General features: G+C 37.2%; 1 protein-coding gene across 1 annotated transcript in view; it reads right to left on the bottom strand.

Annotated features, from left to right (window-relative positions):
* CSMD1 (CUB and Sushi multiple domains 1) overlaps nucleotides 1–18,130 on the bottom strand; it is a 1,564,948-nt gene that overhangs the window by 534,752 nt on the left and 1,012,066 nt on the right. The window contains exon 8 of the mRNA XM_077771883.1: nucleotides 6,683–6,770. Coding sequence (XP_077628009.1) covers nucleotides 6,683–6,770 — 88 coding nt within the window. The remainder of the gene's footprint in view (nucleotides 1–6,682; nucleotides 6,771–18,130) is intronic.

Raw genomic sequence — 18,130 nt, 5'->3', positions numbered from 1 at the left:
GTAGCATCCTGCACTAGAATGAGGAGGAGAAGGAGACCAGCGTCACTTAGGAAAGTCTCTGATGAAGCAGGAAAAGTGATTAATTTTGATAAATCTTGATCATTGAGTACATACACACTTGTGGTACATACTGAAGCTTGACATGATCTCAATTGAGAAGCGCTGAAATTGTCTGCATTTTGAGCTGGATTAACTGCTTCGTTTTCATGAAACTTCTTATTTGAAAAAATAACTGATAAGCTATTATTGATAGTATTTGAGTGTCATATGTGTTATTTTCTGAGCCTTTTTTTACATTTAAATTCAAATCAGTTAAGATGGAGTGTAGTATTGGTTTCAGGAGTAGAATTTAGTGATTCATCACATACAAGTAACATAGTACTCATTCCACCAAGCACCCACCTTACTTCCTATCACCCAACTAGCCCATCCTCCAGAATGGAAACTGGCACAGCCATGCTGGAAGATGGTATGGAGGTTCCTCAAAAAGTTAAAAATAGAATTATCCTTTGAACCATCAGTTGGATTACTAGATGTTTATCCAAAGGATTTGAAGAGAACCCCAATGTTTACAGCCAGCACTGTTAACAACAGCCAAACTAGTGAGCCCAAATGTCCATCCACTGATGAATGGATAAAGAAGTAGTGATACAGATAGACAGACAGACAGATAGATAAATAGATAGATAATGAAATATTACTCAGCGATCAAAAAGAATGACATCTTGGTATTTGCAACAACGTGGACAGAACTAGAGTATATTATGCTGAGCGAAATAAGTCAGGCAAAGAAAGACAAATATCATGTTTTCACTCAAGTGTAATTTAAGAAACAAAACAGATGAACATAGGGAAATGAAAGGAAAAGTAAAATAAGATAAAAGCAGAGAAGGAGGCAAAACCATAAGAGACTTTTAAATGTAGAAAACAAACTGAGAAGAGAGGGGGCAAGATGGCGGAGAAGTAAGGAGCTCCGTACTTGCACTCGCGCCCATACATCACACAGAAAAGATCTGAAGCCATTGGAAACCTTACAAAACCTGAGAGATTGGGAGACAAAGGACGCAGAATCCACTGAGAGAGCCTTCTAACGTGAGTGCGAACCGGGGAAGATAAAATCGGGCTGGGATCGTAGACTCCAGGGTGGGAGGCGATCCCCCTCTATCCTCTACGGGGAGTGAGAGGGGAAAAGGAGAGAGTCCGAAACAGTAAAACCTCTGCTCCNGGGTGTTATGTGGAAACTAATTTGACAATAAACTATTAAAAAAAAAAAGAAAACAAACTGAGAGTTGCTGAATGAGCCTTTTATTTAAGAAAAATAATTTATAAAATTTGCCACCAATGATAAAATTCAAGTGGTCTAATAAAAATTAGAATTTGAAAATTTATATGTGCCACCATGACCTTGACAGCTTCCCAATGCTTACATATTTATAAGATATACAGAGATATTAAAATATGCAATGTTTTTGATATTATATAGTGAAATGTATCAACATTCAGAAGAATTCATAACTCAATGAATCATTATTTGCCAAATATTCACCAATGCATCATGGTACAAAATCATGCATGTATAAAGCATTTCAAGATGGAAGCTAGATCAATGGCTTATAAGGTAAAGAAGTATAAAATATTTATTGTTATGATTCCATATTCCAAGCTGCAGTCAACATTTAAGAAAATTCCATTTATCAGGCACTTGGGTGGCTCAGTCATTAAGTGTCCGACTTCAGTGCAGGTCATGATTTCACGGTATGGGGGTTCAAGCTCTGTATCAGGCTCCATGCTAACAGTGCAGAACCTGCTTGGGATTCTCTCTTTATCCCTCTCTCTCTGCCCCTCCCCTGCTCACACTGTCTCTGTCTCTCTCAAAATAAATAAATAAACTTAAAAAATTTTAAAAAAGAAATTACTATTTATCATTTTTTATCACATATTATATGTATCCATATATCTTACTGGAAAAACATTTAAGCACTGGAAAACTGTCAAACTCATGGTAGCACACACAAGAAACAGACTCTTAACCATAGAGAACAAACTGAAGGTTACTGGAGGGAAGAGCATGGAGGGATGGGCTACATAGGTGAAGGGGATTAGGAGGGCACTTGTGATGAGCACTGAGTGCTGTCTGGATGTGATGAATCACTAAACTCTACACCTAAAACAAATATTACACTGTATGTTAACTAACTAGAATTTGAATAAAAACTTGGAGAAAACATTTAAAATGTTCATTTATTTTTCAACCATATGTGAGACAGGATTTTTAAAAACATTTTAACCAAAACAATATAGTGAAAAAGATTAAATGCTGCAGCAGATGTATGAAGCCATATATAGTGTCACCATTCTCACAAACATTAGAGGAAGGCTGGAGTGAAAGTCAGAACAAGGCAAAGAGGATTTCAGAGCAAAAACGTTACTGAAGATGAAGAGGGACACTTCATAACATGAAAGATTTGAATTCATTAAAAAGATAGCAACTTCAAACATGTATGCAACTAATAACAGAGCTTCCAAAGACATGAAACAAAAACTGATAAAACTAAAGAAATAGATAAATCCACAACTGTAGCAGGATATTTCAATATACTTCCCTCAACAACAGAACAAGTGGCCAGAAAGTCAGTAAGGATATTAAAGACTGGACCAACGTTGTCATCCAGCTTGATCTAATAGACCTTCAATAGAACATTTCACCTACTATGACAGAATATGCATTCTTCCCAATGCACGGAAAATGCTTACCAAGATAGAGCATATTGTAGGCCAGAAAACAATCCTTGGTCAATTTAAAAGGACTTAAGTCATAGAGAGTTGTCCTCTGACCACAAAGTCCTGGGAAAATCTGTAGATACTTGGAAACTAAATAGAACACTTTTTTATAACCCACGGATCACAGAAGTGATCGCAAGTGGGAATAGGAAGTCTTTTGAACTTCATAAAAAGAAAAACATGCTATTTATTCATGATACAGTTAAAGCCATTCTTAGAGTGGAATTTATAGCACTAGATACCCACATTAGAAAAGAAAAAGGAATCTTAAATCACAGCTTCAATCTTAAGAAACTTCAGAACGAAGAGCATATAAATCCACTGTAATCAGAAGAACAAAACTAATAAAAGACCAGGGCAGATTTCAATGGAATATAAAATAAAATTAATATAGAAAAATAAGTGACACCAAATGTAGACGTTTTTTTGGAGAGGATCAATAACACTGACATATCACTACCCAACTGGATGTGGCAAACTAGAAAACACAAATTACCAAAATCAGGAATTGGAATTCTGCCACCACTATTGATTTAAAGGACAATGAGAAAGTACTATGAATAACTTTATGAAAATAAATCTGACAGCTTGGATAAAAATTTGAAAAATACATTGAAAGATGTAAACTATCAAAGCTACTTACTTACATAGAGAGAACCTGAATAGTTTTGTAAGTAGGAAAAAGTTGTACTGTAAGTTAAAAACTTTTTGTTAGAAACTTCTACCTCCGATGGCTTCATGGATAAATCTCTCAATAATTGAAGAAAGAAATATTATCAATTCTACACAAATTCTTTAAGGATATTCTAGAGCAAAGAATATTCCCTAATTAATTTGATGAGACCAGCATTACTCTGAGAGTAAAATCAAGAAATTACAAGAAAAGACCACAGGCTAATCTCTCTCATGAGCATACATGCAAAAATCTAAAACGAAATTAGCGAATCAAAGCCAACAGTATATAAAAGGATGATACATCATGACCAAAGTAATTTATCCTAGAATGCAAGAAAATGAAGTTAATGTGATAAATCACATTAACAATTAAACAAACAGAAAAGATCATCTCAATAGATCTGGAAAAAAATTCTGAGCAAACCTACATCCATCTATAAGAACCTATAATACACCATCATTAGAAGAACACTTTCACAGCCTGATAAAAATAATCTATGTAAAACCTATAGCTAATATCACTTAATGAAGAAAACCAGAATGCTTTCCACCAAAGATCAAGAATAAAGCAGGAATGAGGATGCCTGTTTGGAGAAGAGCAGAGGACTCTTGATCTCAAGATCATGAATGTGAGCCCCATGTTGGAGGTAGAGATTACTAACACTAAATAAAACATTAAGAAATAGAAGAGAGCAAGAACGGCTTACCATTTGTATCCATCCTCATAATATAAGTCCTGGCCAGCTCTTTCAGGCAAGGAAAAGAAATAAAATTCATTCACAATGGAAAGAAAAACAGAAAACTGTATTTATATGTAGTAGAGGACTAGAGTAGGTAGTATTTATATGTAGTAGTGTGTAGAGGACTAGAGACCTAGTCCTCTGAAGTATACAAAAAAGTTACGAGAACTGGTTTATCACAGTTTTGCACGTGCACACATATACATATACACACCCATAGATGGCAAAAATACTTATATCTGTATTTAGTCCTACAGAAAATTTAACTCTTTTAAATCACTTTCCCTGCTGTTATATTATTTGATTGCCATGAACTTGGAGACATGGAAACAATATGGAAATTCCCCAGGAAAACAAGAAATCTGAAAGCATGAATGTCTCAGCTGAGATAAGGTAACACCTTTCCTTCCTTCACTGGTTTTCCCCAAGCCACACCGACACAGCCCGAGGGGCTAATGTTTACCCCAGAGTTACACCTCTTTGTCACAAATGAGGCTGTTGTCAGAATGCAGCAGAGTAAACGGCAGCGCAGCCCCTACGATGCTCCCGACACGTCCCATCACCAGGCTTGTGCTGAATAGACACTGGCCTTTGATGTTTCTGAGCTCCATGTCCAGTTTTGCAGTTTGAGAAGTGTTTCTAGTTCTTTTACTAAGGCATGCAATTTGAACGGCCTGGCAAGGTCAGACTGAATTTAACTCATTCTGTTTTAAAACAGAGCTAGGCCAAAACAGACCAAGGACATTTCCGGATCCCAGCAAAGATTTTCAGGGGTGACAGAGTGCTGGATGGACAGTCTCCTTCACACACAAGGTGTGCTTGAGTAACACCTGCTGCGTGCCTATGTGCCAGGCACCGTTTCAGTCACTGAGGAAGCCGGGATGAATAAAACATCATCCCTGCACTAGAGAAGCGCGAGTTGGCTGGGGAAACGGCCATGTGGACAATAATGAAGACTGAAGGATGTGCACCATTCTCTGGGAGTGAGGCACGGAGAACATTTTTTCCAGGGTGAAATGGGGAAGGGGAAAAGGGAGGAGGTCACTTTTGAGATAAGAAAGGAATACAAACAATAAAAAAAGCTCTATGGAGTCTAGCAAGAAGAATGTGTACATTGCATGCATTTGTTCCTTTTCAAAAGGGAAAATTCCTGAATGCCTTCAACTCATTGTGATTTTATATGCTAGTGGGAGTAGGCACCTGCCTTTATCAGCCGCCACTCAAACAAGGCAGACACTGCTAGGAAGTCAAAAGCATTTTGTTTCGTGGTATTTTCTTTGTTTCCTTTTCATGGAAAAAAATATATATATAATTATACCAACTTTATTACAGCCGGCCTATAGACAATTCTATCCTTATGTTAACCTTTCAAAATTAGTACCACTACTTGTCTTTCTCACTCCTATCCACATATGAGATCCATAGTTACGAAATGAAACAAACAAAAAAAGAGACTCTGAAATCCAGAGGGAACGGCTGGTTACCAGAAGGGAGCCAGGGGAGTAAGGGGCGAGGGAGATAAAGGCATTAAGAATCCAGTCACCTTGATGAGCAGTGAGAAGTGTATAAAATCATCGCACCACGATAGTGAACACTTGAAACTAGTGTAACACTCTTGTTAGTTATACACCAATAAATAACTGAAATTAAATAACATCTTTAAAAATGGTCATTCCTACTCCAGCTTCGCTGAGTAATATTCCTTCTTCCTTCTCCAGTGGTGAAGCTACTTTCTTTCTGTTTCCACTCACTATAGTAGCCCAAGCTCTCCACACGTACCTTTATTGTTTCCCTTTCAAAAACGGTTAAATTCTCAAGGAGGAAAGCACTTTTCTTACCCCCCTTTATTCTTTATTTTGAAGCTTACTCCTAGTATGAGTACCCATCTTATAAACTGGCAAATGGAATGGAATTCAAAAATGAAAAGAAATGATATTGCAATCATTAAAAACATAAATGACATTATAATTGTAATGCACTATCACAATCACCACTACATTAATAAAGTCACAACTGGAAAGCAGTGTGTAACTCATCACAAGCCTAGTAAAGTGAATCATAACATTATCCGAAATAAATTGCACTGACTGCCACTTACATTCATTATTCTAAAACTTGAATGAAATAATTATGAGGCTATAGTTAAGTTTTTGCCCCATCTATTTTTTTAAACATTAATCAAAATGCATTAGAATATAAGACGGTAATTAATGAAAAACAGGAAGAAAAACCCTAGAGACAAAATTCTGATCATGTTCATTTAGGGTTAAATATTTAATGCTTGCTCGTAGAGTGAAAGGCATCGACTCTACAGCATGTGAAAGTTTTAAACACAGTATGCTTTAGATTTTTACACATAAAATAGCCTCATAATAATTGAGAAGCTGTATATTTAAATCAAGATGACACAGAGTTAAGAACAACAAGTTGAAATTACACATATGTGAGAAAACAGCATGCTCTTTAGATAACACCTACACCCCTACCTGAAATCGTTACCAGCTCTTCTGCCATTTTCTGGAATCCCGGGGTCCGGACACATGTCAGAGACCAGCGCAGCGCCCCCTTGACTCACTGTGACAGAGAGAAACAGTCTTGTAAGTGTGTGTAGCTGCTGGGGAAGCCCTGGGAGAATAAATTTATGTTAGGCAGGCTTGGTTCTTAGATCATGATGACTTACTTAGGATGTGATTTATTTTGGAATTGAGATAAGTGAGGTACGTTAAAATAAATCGTTATTCTTATATCTGAAAAACAAAGACTTCTTATCCAGTAAAAAAACACCAACATTCTTTAGGCCACCTTCTATTGAAATGGTCAAAATGTAATTCTAAAGAATATATTTTCTTATTATGTTAAGCATTACAATAGGTTACAACTAATAGCACGGTGGGACAAAAAAGAGCAGAATGGTAAAAACGCCAAAGTTTATACAGAAGAAAGCCTTCATCCATCCACTCTCCATGGATGAAATGAAGACAATATTTGTTAATAGTTACACAGAGAAAATTTAAATAAATCACCTATGATGTTTTAAATGTTGAACATGTTTATAATTGGACTAAAAAGAGCAGTACCATTCTTCTTTCACAAATGTGCTGCCTTATTTTCTGAATCTGTTCCATGAAGCCTTCCTCCTACTGGGATACTGTACAATCAAAGAGTAGTTGTGAAAGGACGCACTTGCTTATTGGATAGAGAAGCTGCCACTCCAACACCCATCCTACCCCATAAACTGTCTAATCCAACCGAGGCAATGCCTTCTTTCTTTCCAGAAATTTGCTCAACAGGGGGCTGTCACTCAATTCCATCAGGTGAGACATGAGGGGAAGTCTGTCGCTGTACCACCGGGAAGACGTTTCACTGAGCCGACAGGGACCATCTGTTTTTACTCCGGATTGTACTGTGTCTGGATTTCGAATGTGAACTTGTCTGTACCATAATGCTATGGTCCCAGAATGAAGACTATACCATAAAGGGTATATAATATATATACCAAATACCTGGACCCTTGATATCATAGTTGAGGCTGAAAATTTACTGACTCAGGAACCTACCCTATATTAATATCCTTTTGGGGAATTCATGTTCCCTACAGCTTAAGTTTACTTGAATAGATTAATTCATTATCTATATGCAGATGTTTATAATACATATATTAACTATATATAATATGTTTATATATTTTTCCACATATATTTTAAATGATTCCATGAGAAAAATGTATCTGGGTCAATCCTGAAATCCTTAAGAATCTTATTAAAACTGTGCATAAAACATGACAATAATTACAGCAAGATTCAGTTTTCATTGCTAAATGAGGATGAAATTGGGATATGCACATAATCCCTCATTAACTACAAATCTTACTAGAATATATTAAATAAATTTATTCTTAGGAAGCACTTCATCATTCCAAACTAGTTAATCCTTATTTCTTACAGGTTTTAATTGAGATTTTTATATCACCTAATACTCATTTTGCAGTGTGGTGTGAGACATGGATTCACCTCTAAAATTTTCTTTTCTACTTAAATATTTGTTCTTCTATCATTTAAAAATGATCCGGCAAGGAGGGCAGTGACATCAGTAAGATGATGGACGAGTAAGTTCCAGGAGCCCATCCCACAGGGAAACATCAAATAAAAATGACAGATGAAATAAAATCACTTTGTAGGAACTCTGGATACCAGTCAGAAGTCAACAGCAGTCAAGTAAATGCCCAATGAGCAAAAGCCACAGCCATAAGGGTAGGAGGGTTCTTGAAGGTGTAGCTTACTTTTGCCCCACACCTTCATTCCTGGCCTCATTCCTGGTTCCCTTCTGAGAATGGAGAAGCACAGAGAAGCTTGTTTGCAAATTGTGAACTGGGGTCTGCATGAGAGACCGGTTTCTGTCTTGCCTGCCTTGGGGCTCATATGGGGAAACAAGCCAGATGCTGTGGATGGAGCTGGTGGACTGTTGCATTTAGGAAGTACAAAGACACAGAGGCCACGCAGGTGACTGGGGCCAAGAAATTACAGGCAGAAGAAGAGAGGAGAACATCTATGATCCTGAGGAGAATCTGGCATGAGGCCCTTTGGGGTAGTGAGACATTTTAAAGCAGTTGGATGGGGGTCTGGAAAAGTATACAGAGACCCAGACAGGACATGTTCCCAGAAAAGACCTGAGGAGACATTAAGTGTTCATGCCAGGTTAATCTTACAGCTCACTGGCCCACTCATTTGTAAAGGTCTTCCACACCATTCTGCAAAAACTGGGAGAGGAAGTTCTATTCCAGATGAACTTTTTTTTTTTCCACAAAGATCACAAGTCATACAAAAAATAGAAAAAAAATGTGCTCAATTCAAAGGAGTAAAATTAATTTCCAGAAATAGTCCCCGAGGAAACACCTGCATCAGACTTACTAGACAAAGACTTAAGCACAGCTGTCTTAAACATGAATTTGAGTAGCATCTGAGTGCTCCTCAAACTTGAGGAAAGATGTAAGTATACAAATCCAAGGAGCTAAACACACTCCAAGTAGGATGAAATCAAAGCCACCCACCATGAGACACATACTCAAACTGTCAAAAGACAAAAACAAACCTTGAAAGAGAACACTAAAATCACAAAAAGAGATCCCCAATGAAACTGCCAGGCTTCTCAGCAGAAGCCTTATGGGACAAAAGACATTAGGTGAAATACTTAAGTACTGAAAGAAAGGCTGCTGTGAACCAAGGATTCTATATCCTGCAAAGCCTTCCCCCACAATAAAGGGAAAATTAGGCATTACCAGACTAAGAGAAAAACAAACTAAAAAAGCAGAGAATTCATTACTAATGAATGGCGTCCTTCAAATTGAAATGAAAGGGTACTAGACAATAACTCAAAGCAAAATAAAAACACAAAGTTCTCTTGTAAAAGTAATTATAGAGAGAAATATTTTTTAAAAGCCCCTATTATGTTTTGATTTGAAACTCCATCTTTATAATTTTATACATGATTTAAAAGATAAATGCATAAAAATATTACAAATATGTGTTAATAGGTACACAATAAATAGGGACACAATTTGTGACATCACAGCATAAAGTGGTGGTGAGGGTATAGTGAAGGACTACAGTTAAGTTGGGACCAATCTGAGGCAGACTGCCATAATTTTAGGATCCTCTGTGTAATCTTCACAGCAACCACAAAGAAAATACCTATGGAAAATGCACAATGGGAACTGAGATGGGGACCCTAATAGGGCACTACAAAAAATTAACTAAACACAAAGAAAAATAGTAACAGGAGAAATGAGGGCCGAAAAAAGCTATAAGACATACAGGAAACAAATAAAAACAGTAAAAATAAGTGCCTTCTGATCAGTAATTTCTTTTTTTTTCTTTTCTTTTTTTTTTTTTTCCTTTTGGAGAGGGAGAGGGAGTGAGAGAAAGAGATACACAGAATCTGAAGCAGGCTCCAGGCTGTCAGCACAGAGCCCTATGCAGGGCTTGAACTCACAGACTGCGAGATCATGACCTGAGCCGAAGCCAGATGCTTAACTGACTGAGCCACCCAGGTGCCCCTCAATCAGTACTTGTCTAAATGTAATCAGCTCTATGTCTTGCTGAACTATGTCCCCTCAAAATTCACATGTTGAAGCTCTAGCCCCATCTTTACAAAAGTGGCTGCATTTGGGGAAAAGCATTTGAAGAGGTAAGTTACAATAAGTCATTGGGGTGGCCCTATTCCTGTATAAGCGGTGACCTCATAAGTAGAGGATTAGGACAGACACTCACAGAGAGAAGTCCACGTAAAGACAGAGGGAGAAGACAGCCATCTACAAGTCAAGGAGAGGACCCTCAGAAAAACCTCCCCGCCAACACCTTGATCTTGAACTTCTAGCCTCCAGGATTGTGAGGAAATCAATTTCTGTTGGTTAAGTCACTCAATTTGTGGCATTTTTTTTATGGCAGCTCTCGCTGACTAATATAATTCCTAGTCAAAAGACACAGATTGTCAGAATGGATACACAAAAACACACCAGGACACACCTATGCACTGTCTACAGGAGACTCACTTTACATCCAAGGGCACACAGCAGCTGAGAGTGAAGAGTTGTCTAATTCACAAAGCCAGGATGTCGAAAGGTGGTTTCCCAAAGCTCCGGGAGAATGGCCGGGGGAGTCTCTACTGTTTCACATGTATAGAGTTTCAGCACGGAAGATGCAATTTTTCTGGAGATTTGGCGATCTTAAGATCACCACGGTGGTGATGGGTGGACAGCAGTGTGAATGTACTTAATGCTACAAAATGTATACTTAAAAATGGTTAAAATGGTAAATTTTATGTGACATGTATCCTACCACTGGATGTGCATGTGTGTATCCCAACGAGTCATGAATTTGTGACCTGTCATCAGGTCAGCTTCTAGCAGTTGGGCAGCTGTACGTAGTCCACGGTCCACATTTCGCTTTCTGTGACCCAGGGTCAACCACAGTCCAGAAGCCGATGATCTAAAGCCTCAAGCTGCATCACAGCACGTGTGACACTACCCTCATTTCACCTGATCGGCTTGGCTTTTCATCATTTCCCTTCATCACAAAAAGGGTAAACACATTCAGGACAGTAAGATATTGTGGGGGGGAGAGAGATACACACTCACATAGCTTTTATGACAGTATATTGTTATAACTGTGCTATCTTATTAGTAGTAATTGTTGTTAGTCTGTTATTGTGCCTAATTTATAAAATTAGACTTTACACATACTATGTAGGTTGAGGAGATAACGTAGTGTCTATGGGATTCGGTACCGACCATGATTTCAGACGTGCACTGGGTGTATGAGAATGTATCCCTTACAGAGAAGGGGGACTGATTTCGCTACTTTTATCTCCAGCCCCACAGTCTATATCACGTGCTGGGGCAGGGTCCCCAGTCAGGAAGCAGTGTTCTACTAAGAAGTCTCTAAAATTTATTTCCCAACAGGATTCTAGTTTTAATAATTTCAAACTACAGTACAGAATATTTGCACCATGTTTTCTTTTTCCTGCCGTCATCACTTAGTTATGTTCTATATACCCCAGAGCACAATGGTCATCGCTGTGTCACACGGAAACAGCCTCATTAAGGTAAATGGCCAGCACTGTTTTCATCAGAAGTAGGGTCTGCTGCAGTGTGGATCCTATTTCACTCTTCTACAATAACAGACTGCTCTGAAACACGGCATAAACCCTTAAAAGGTCTACTTCTATTTCCACTTTTTCTGTTTTTCTCCCATGGAATAGTAATAAAAAGAAATGAGAGAAATTGGAAGTACCCATCCAACTCAGATCAAAACACTGTGGGTCTTTTTAAAGATAATGTCAAAGTCACTTATTTATTCAAGAAAGGTTACCTACTTGGAATTCTGTGAGAGCAAAGAATAAATTAGACAAGCCTGAATGGTTTGCAGATGGCAGAAGATAACAGAAAAGTGATGAGGGACTAAATGTAAAATATGGCCGATTTCCTGAAACAGAGATAGGTTTTTAATGAGATAACGACAGCAAAGCCCCGGTACCAAACAGGTTATGTACAAGTCAACAATGAGCTCCATAAACCCCAACTACCTATTCCATCGGTATCGTGACAAATTAATTTCTCTAAAAACTGAAGCTTCAAAGCTGGAAGCAGTCACGGATCTCAATATGCTTCAAGTAGGTTCCCTAGGGCCTCGGAGAAACATTTTCAAAAGAGAGGAATTACTTGGTTTAATATCATTTTAACTCTAATTTTGTTGAATTACATCTTTTCAAATCTCCTGGGACACATGCCATAGATATTAATAAATACATTAAACTTTAGTCAAAACCTTGGAGATAAAAATCAAAACTGGAAATATCCAATGGGTAGATTCAACACCCATCATTAACTAATACCAAAGCAAGATGTAAAATTATGCAAATGGATGAACAGATACAAATTAGACAGTTTGTAAAAGACTTCTAATGAATTTTTATTTAAAATGTGTAAATTATATTAATATATATATTTAAATGTCATTTTCAAAGAATCTTGATTCACAATACGAAGATTCCTATGAAGTATGTTCAGCAAGAGGAAGATGCATTTCCTATCAAATTACCCTGCTCTTTGAGGACATGCCTTGTGATTACCAATTAAAATTCAAGATGAATTTATTTACAGCAGGCTCTACAGCCAGACCAGTGCTATAGAGATAAAAGTAACTAACACAAAAAGACACAAACAGCTACCTCTATTATTAAAGAAAACAGACAAATAACTCAGTGGGGACAAGAATTACAATTACTGAAATAGAAACAAGTAGAAAGAAAACACTGAATATAATAATTATAATGATGATGATTTAAATTGAAATATGTAATATCAGCTAGAAACTCCAAGTGTCATTTATATATATGTATATAAATATATGTATATATGTATATAAATATATGTATATATGTATGTATATGTATATAAATACGTGTGTGTGTGTGTATACATATATAGAGAGAGAGAGAGAGCATGTGCACGTGCAGGGGAGAGGTGCAGAGGGAGATAAAGAGAGAATCTTAAACAGGCTCCACACAGCATAGGCTTAAACCCAACATGGGGCTCAATCCCATGACCCTCGGATCATGACTGGAGCCAAAATCAAGACGCAGATGCTTAACCGACTAAGCCATCCAGGTACCCCTGGATATTTCTTTAGACTGAATCTATACAAGCATTCCATGAGGTGATAATATTAAACCCATTTTATAAGAAAGAAAACTAGGGCCAGAGTTGGGACCTGATTAATCCGAGAATCCAGGTTCCTTTCCCTACATTTCCTGCAATAAATTAGTGAGACAGCGGATGTGCAAGGGCTTTGTAACTTAAAGTAAGACCTTTAAAAGATAATGTTAAAAGATTCTTAATAATAAAATTCCATTTATGATGGAAATATGCTAAGCACCACAAGGTGAAGTAAAAGGGTGTTTTCATCTATGTTCCCAATCTAAGGTACACATGGGAAACCATAAGCTTTAAGCCAGGAGGGTTCAGCTCCAATACCATCTGGTGGCAATTCTCCCGCGGTAAAAAGACCAGATAAAGACCAGATTCAGAGGCTTCCCACACGGGGCCCCAAGCTGCCCCCAGGGCACTGGAGCTACAGACCGGCATGAAAACTCAAATCTTCGTGTAAGGTGCCATCTTCTGTGTTAAAGTTTAGTCTGGATACCTTTGGAAAACCAGTGCAGAACAAGATCCATTTAAAGGAAATCAGACTTTCTGGTGGCATTGCTCCTGTGATTTATTACACCACATTCTTATTTTTGATACTTGTTTCTATAGAGACCTAAAGATATGTTTCAGCAGGATCAATTTTGAGACTAATTCTAACCATTTTAAACCTTCAGGGGGGTGTCATGTTTTTATTTCCAGAACAATAAAAAGTGTTGTTATACAGAGCGCGTTCTGTTGAAATCGCTGGTGGCAATGCTTCCCCCCTTCCCATGCCTGGCATGTGTGCTTGGGGGTCACTGTCAACTTCATACTTTCCTGCCGCAATCAGGCTGGACTGACCCAGCCCTGACACTTGTTCCTTCCACGTTAAATAGGCTCACTCTTTCTTTACTGACATGCAAAGCAACGTCTACTTTTTAATGCATTTCCTCTTTTTGGCTTGCAAGTTTTTATCTCGGCAAGAATAAAAACTTACTCCTGTTGTTTCTTCCTAAAAAAAGCAAACGCTAAACCACTAACATAATTAAATGTAAATTTCCACCACATTTTGCTATTGTACTAGTTCGTTTCATTCCGTTCTCACAGGGTTATTCTTGCTGAACAGAGTATCACATGGGATATTTCCACAGGCACCCCAGAATCAGGGGTAACTGTTCTCTGTTTCTGATGAACATGTACACAGTCTGTGCCAGCAGTTGATTCCATCGCAGAACAGTAAGCAATACTGAAAAGCTTTATAGAAATTAGTAAAACACGAATTAGTGACATCTGGATGAAAAAAGTCTTATCACCAGTGCAACATTAGGGTTTGAAAGGGAGAGCTGGCAGAGAAATAAGTTCTCAAAACATCTTGCTTCGATCTGTACTGTTTGGGACCTTGGATTAAATCGTCAAGGAAACACCTCAAGCAACAGAATTACAGAACGTGAAGCCCCTGTATGAGAGTCTAGGGCTATATTTTCCAAAAATTTAATTTAATATAATACCAGACATTTTGTCTGGACTCTCTCTCTTTTCTCACCCCATTAATTTGCTGACTTTTAAAACACTAGTCATTGAATGTTCACTACCCTGACTTTTAGATCTTAATTTGCTATGTTCTCTTATTTCCAGTTCTATTGCCTACTCTTCAACTCTTAGTTTATAGCAACTTATTTTTAAAATATATTTTAGGGGCACCTGTGTGGCTCAGCCAGTCAAGCATCCAATTCTTGACTTTGGCTCAGATCATGATCTTGCGGTTCATGGGATTGAGCCCCGCGTCCAGGCTCTGACAGCACTGACACTGCGGAGCCTGCTTGGGATTCTCTCTCTCCCCTTCTCTCTCTGCTTCTCCCTCAGTCACACTCTTTTTCTCTCTCAAAATAAATAAACATTTAAAAATAAAATATATTTTAGTTTCTTATGTAATAAAATATTACATAGTAATGAACATATTATCAAGAAACTTTCAAAAACTTTAATGGTTCTCAACTGCACAACAAGTAAGGATGATTTGGCCGTCACTGAAAACCCCATCTTTCTGACATTATTCTAACATGACCTGCAGAGATCTTATGGTCCAGGTCATTGTAAACACTACAAATTCTCTCACTATTAAGACTTATTTTTTTCCTTTAACACTGCCTCTTCTAGATTCTTTTTCTGCCAGGGGAGAAAACAAGAAGTTCTCATTAGAGCTATGATATGAGTAATTATCCCTCCAACTGCTAAAATTACTATGGCAGCAAATGTTCCAAGTGGGAGTACTTTCCTTGTGTGTCTTCAAATTAAACCGAGATATTTATTTGGTACTCAAATAAAATGAAAAATAAGAATATGCTCGTATGAAACCAGCCTCAATGACGTCTGCAAAATTAACAGCATGGAAGTTTATGCCAGAGCCCAGGGGACTGCCCTCACACCCATGGCCCTGACTCGGCCCATCCTCCCGCGGGCGGGCACCACACAGGGATGTCTCTGTGCACCTGTCCCGACTCCCACGGACGCAGGGTGGCCACCACCCGGGGATGAAGCAGCCTTAGCTTGAGGTCTTACCGCCCATAATTTCTGCTTCCGTCTCCTTCTGCAAATTTAAGGACCCTGGACCTAGGATTCTTGAAAAATGTTTAGGGCTTCTCAAAGATATGTCACAGCACACCTAATTTATACACGGTCTTCTAACAGTAGAGCTGGCATCTGACGAGGCCAATTCATGGTGGTTTCCGTAGGATGTGTGTTACTGTGCATAACCCAGAGATGTGAGAAAGAGGGGAAAATCTCACAGCGTGTACTGTAATTCATTCAGGTGTATATATATATATATATACACACACACACACACACACACACTCACTGATACATACATACGTACATATATGAAATTATGCTACATTTATATTACAACACACATATTTTGATATTTAATATGAAATATACTTTATCTACATCATAAAAGCTTAGTTGGTTAATTCTTAGATCTCAAAAATAAAAAATAGATACCTGAGTGACGAGTGCCCATAGAAAATTTCTTTCTCATAATAGTTTATAAGTGATTTCAGAAACTTATATTTAAAGGTATTCTAACACAGTAAATATAACTTCTATTAACATGCATCATATATTTGATGTATACATTTATCACTTTTATATGTATTTCATATGTATTCATATAAGGCCATTAAGTAACTTAAATTTTACATTAAATAGAAATAAATATTCAGATATATATTTATAATTATATTTGCTTATGTGAAATTGTTTTAAATGTATATTAATATTAATAAATCAATGTTACTTAATATAAATGGTTTGTCTATCACACGTTTTATAATATCCATTTATTGAAATTTGTTTACAGTGATACTATATAATAAGAGAATGACTAAAACTATTTTAAGTATTTAAGATGGCAGAAATGTTAACTTCTCTGGGAATTTATGTGATACACATAGTTTAACATTATAATTAATGCATCAATAAATCAAATTGCTTTGCTCACTCTGAAAACTCTCCTTATTTCAGGACATCCTCATGTGATGTATAATTTCATTTTATATATTATTCAGATGTTCTGCAAATGTGTAATCAGGAGGGAGAATACAGTTTTTGACTATCATGAAGTATATTTCTTATAACGTCAATGGTCATTTTGAAAATCCAAAGGTATAAATACATGGGAGAAATAATAATTCCCACTCGATGATATAGCATGTGTATAATGTTTCAACTTTTCAAATTATGAATTAAGTTACACCAATTTAAATTGGTGTAAAGCAATAAATGCCTATCACCTCTAGTCCTGAGTCCCTAGATATGAAAAATCAACAAAAAAACTTTGTAGGTTACTTGAAGTCTGACTATGCTTTTTGACTTCTATCAACTCAGTTGAATATATCAGGTTATATTTCTTATGCTCCTAACCATCATTAAGTTATATATATGTAAATATGAAAAGGGTAAGAATCTAATATTAATATTCTGTTTATTTCTACAAAAATATATATAATTTAATTTGTGTAAGGAATGGCAAGAGAGGAATTGAGGCACGTGATGTGCTGTGGCGGCACTTTTAAATATGTTACATAATTTAATCTTCACAAAATCTCTGTGAGGAAATGATTACATTTCCTGTTTGGGAAACAGGAAAGTGGGGTTGGGAGGGTAGTTAGTATATCCTATTTGTGTAGCTGATACATATATCAGAGTTTCTGATTTCAAGACCTACATCATTCTTAACATATTAACTCATTTTTACAAATATTTGGCCAAGAGGGTGTTTTTGAGAAGATAATATTCATTTATGGACAAAGGTTTTTATTTTTCATGTTTTTTTATATTTTTAACTTTTAAAAAATGTAATGCTTATTTATTTTTGAGCGACTGAACATGGGCAGGAGAGGGACAGAGAGAAAGATAATCCAAAGCAGGCTCCAGGCTCCGAGCTATCAGCACAGAGCCTGATGCAGGACTCAAACTCATGAACCTTGAGATCATGACCTGAGCTGAAGTCAGATGCTTAACTGGCTGAGCCATCCAGGTGCCCCCATTCATCAGTGTTTTATAGTTTTCAGAGTACAGGTCTTTCATCTCTTTGGGTTGGATTTATTCCTAGATATTTTATTATTTATGGTACAATTGTAAATAGGATTGTTTTCTTAACTTCTCTTTCTGCCATTTCATTATTGGTATATAGAAATGCAGGGGCGCCTGGGTGGCTTAGTCGGTTAGGCGTCCGACTTTCACTTAGGTC

Source organism: Crocuta crocuta, unplaced genomic scaffold (genome assembly GCF_008692635.1).
Source record: "Crocuta crocuta isolate KB4526 unplaced genomic scaffold, BGI_CrCroc_1.0 scaffold111, whole genome shotgun sequence".
In the NCBI taxonomy this organism is placed as follows: domain Eukaryota; kingdom Metazoa; phylum Chordata; class Mammalia; order Carnivora; family Hyaenidae; genus Crocuta; species Crocuta crocuta.
Note: the sequence above shows the minus strand (reverse complement) of the source record. Positions and strands in the feature narration are given on the sequence as shown.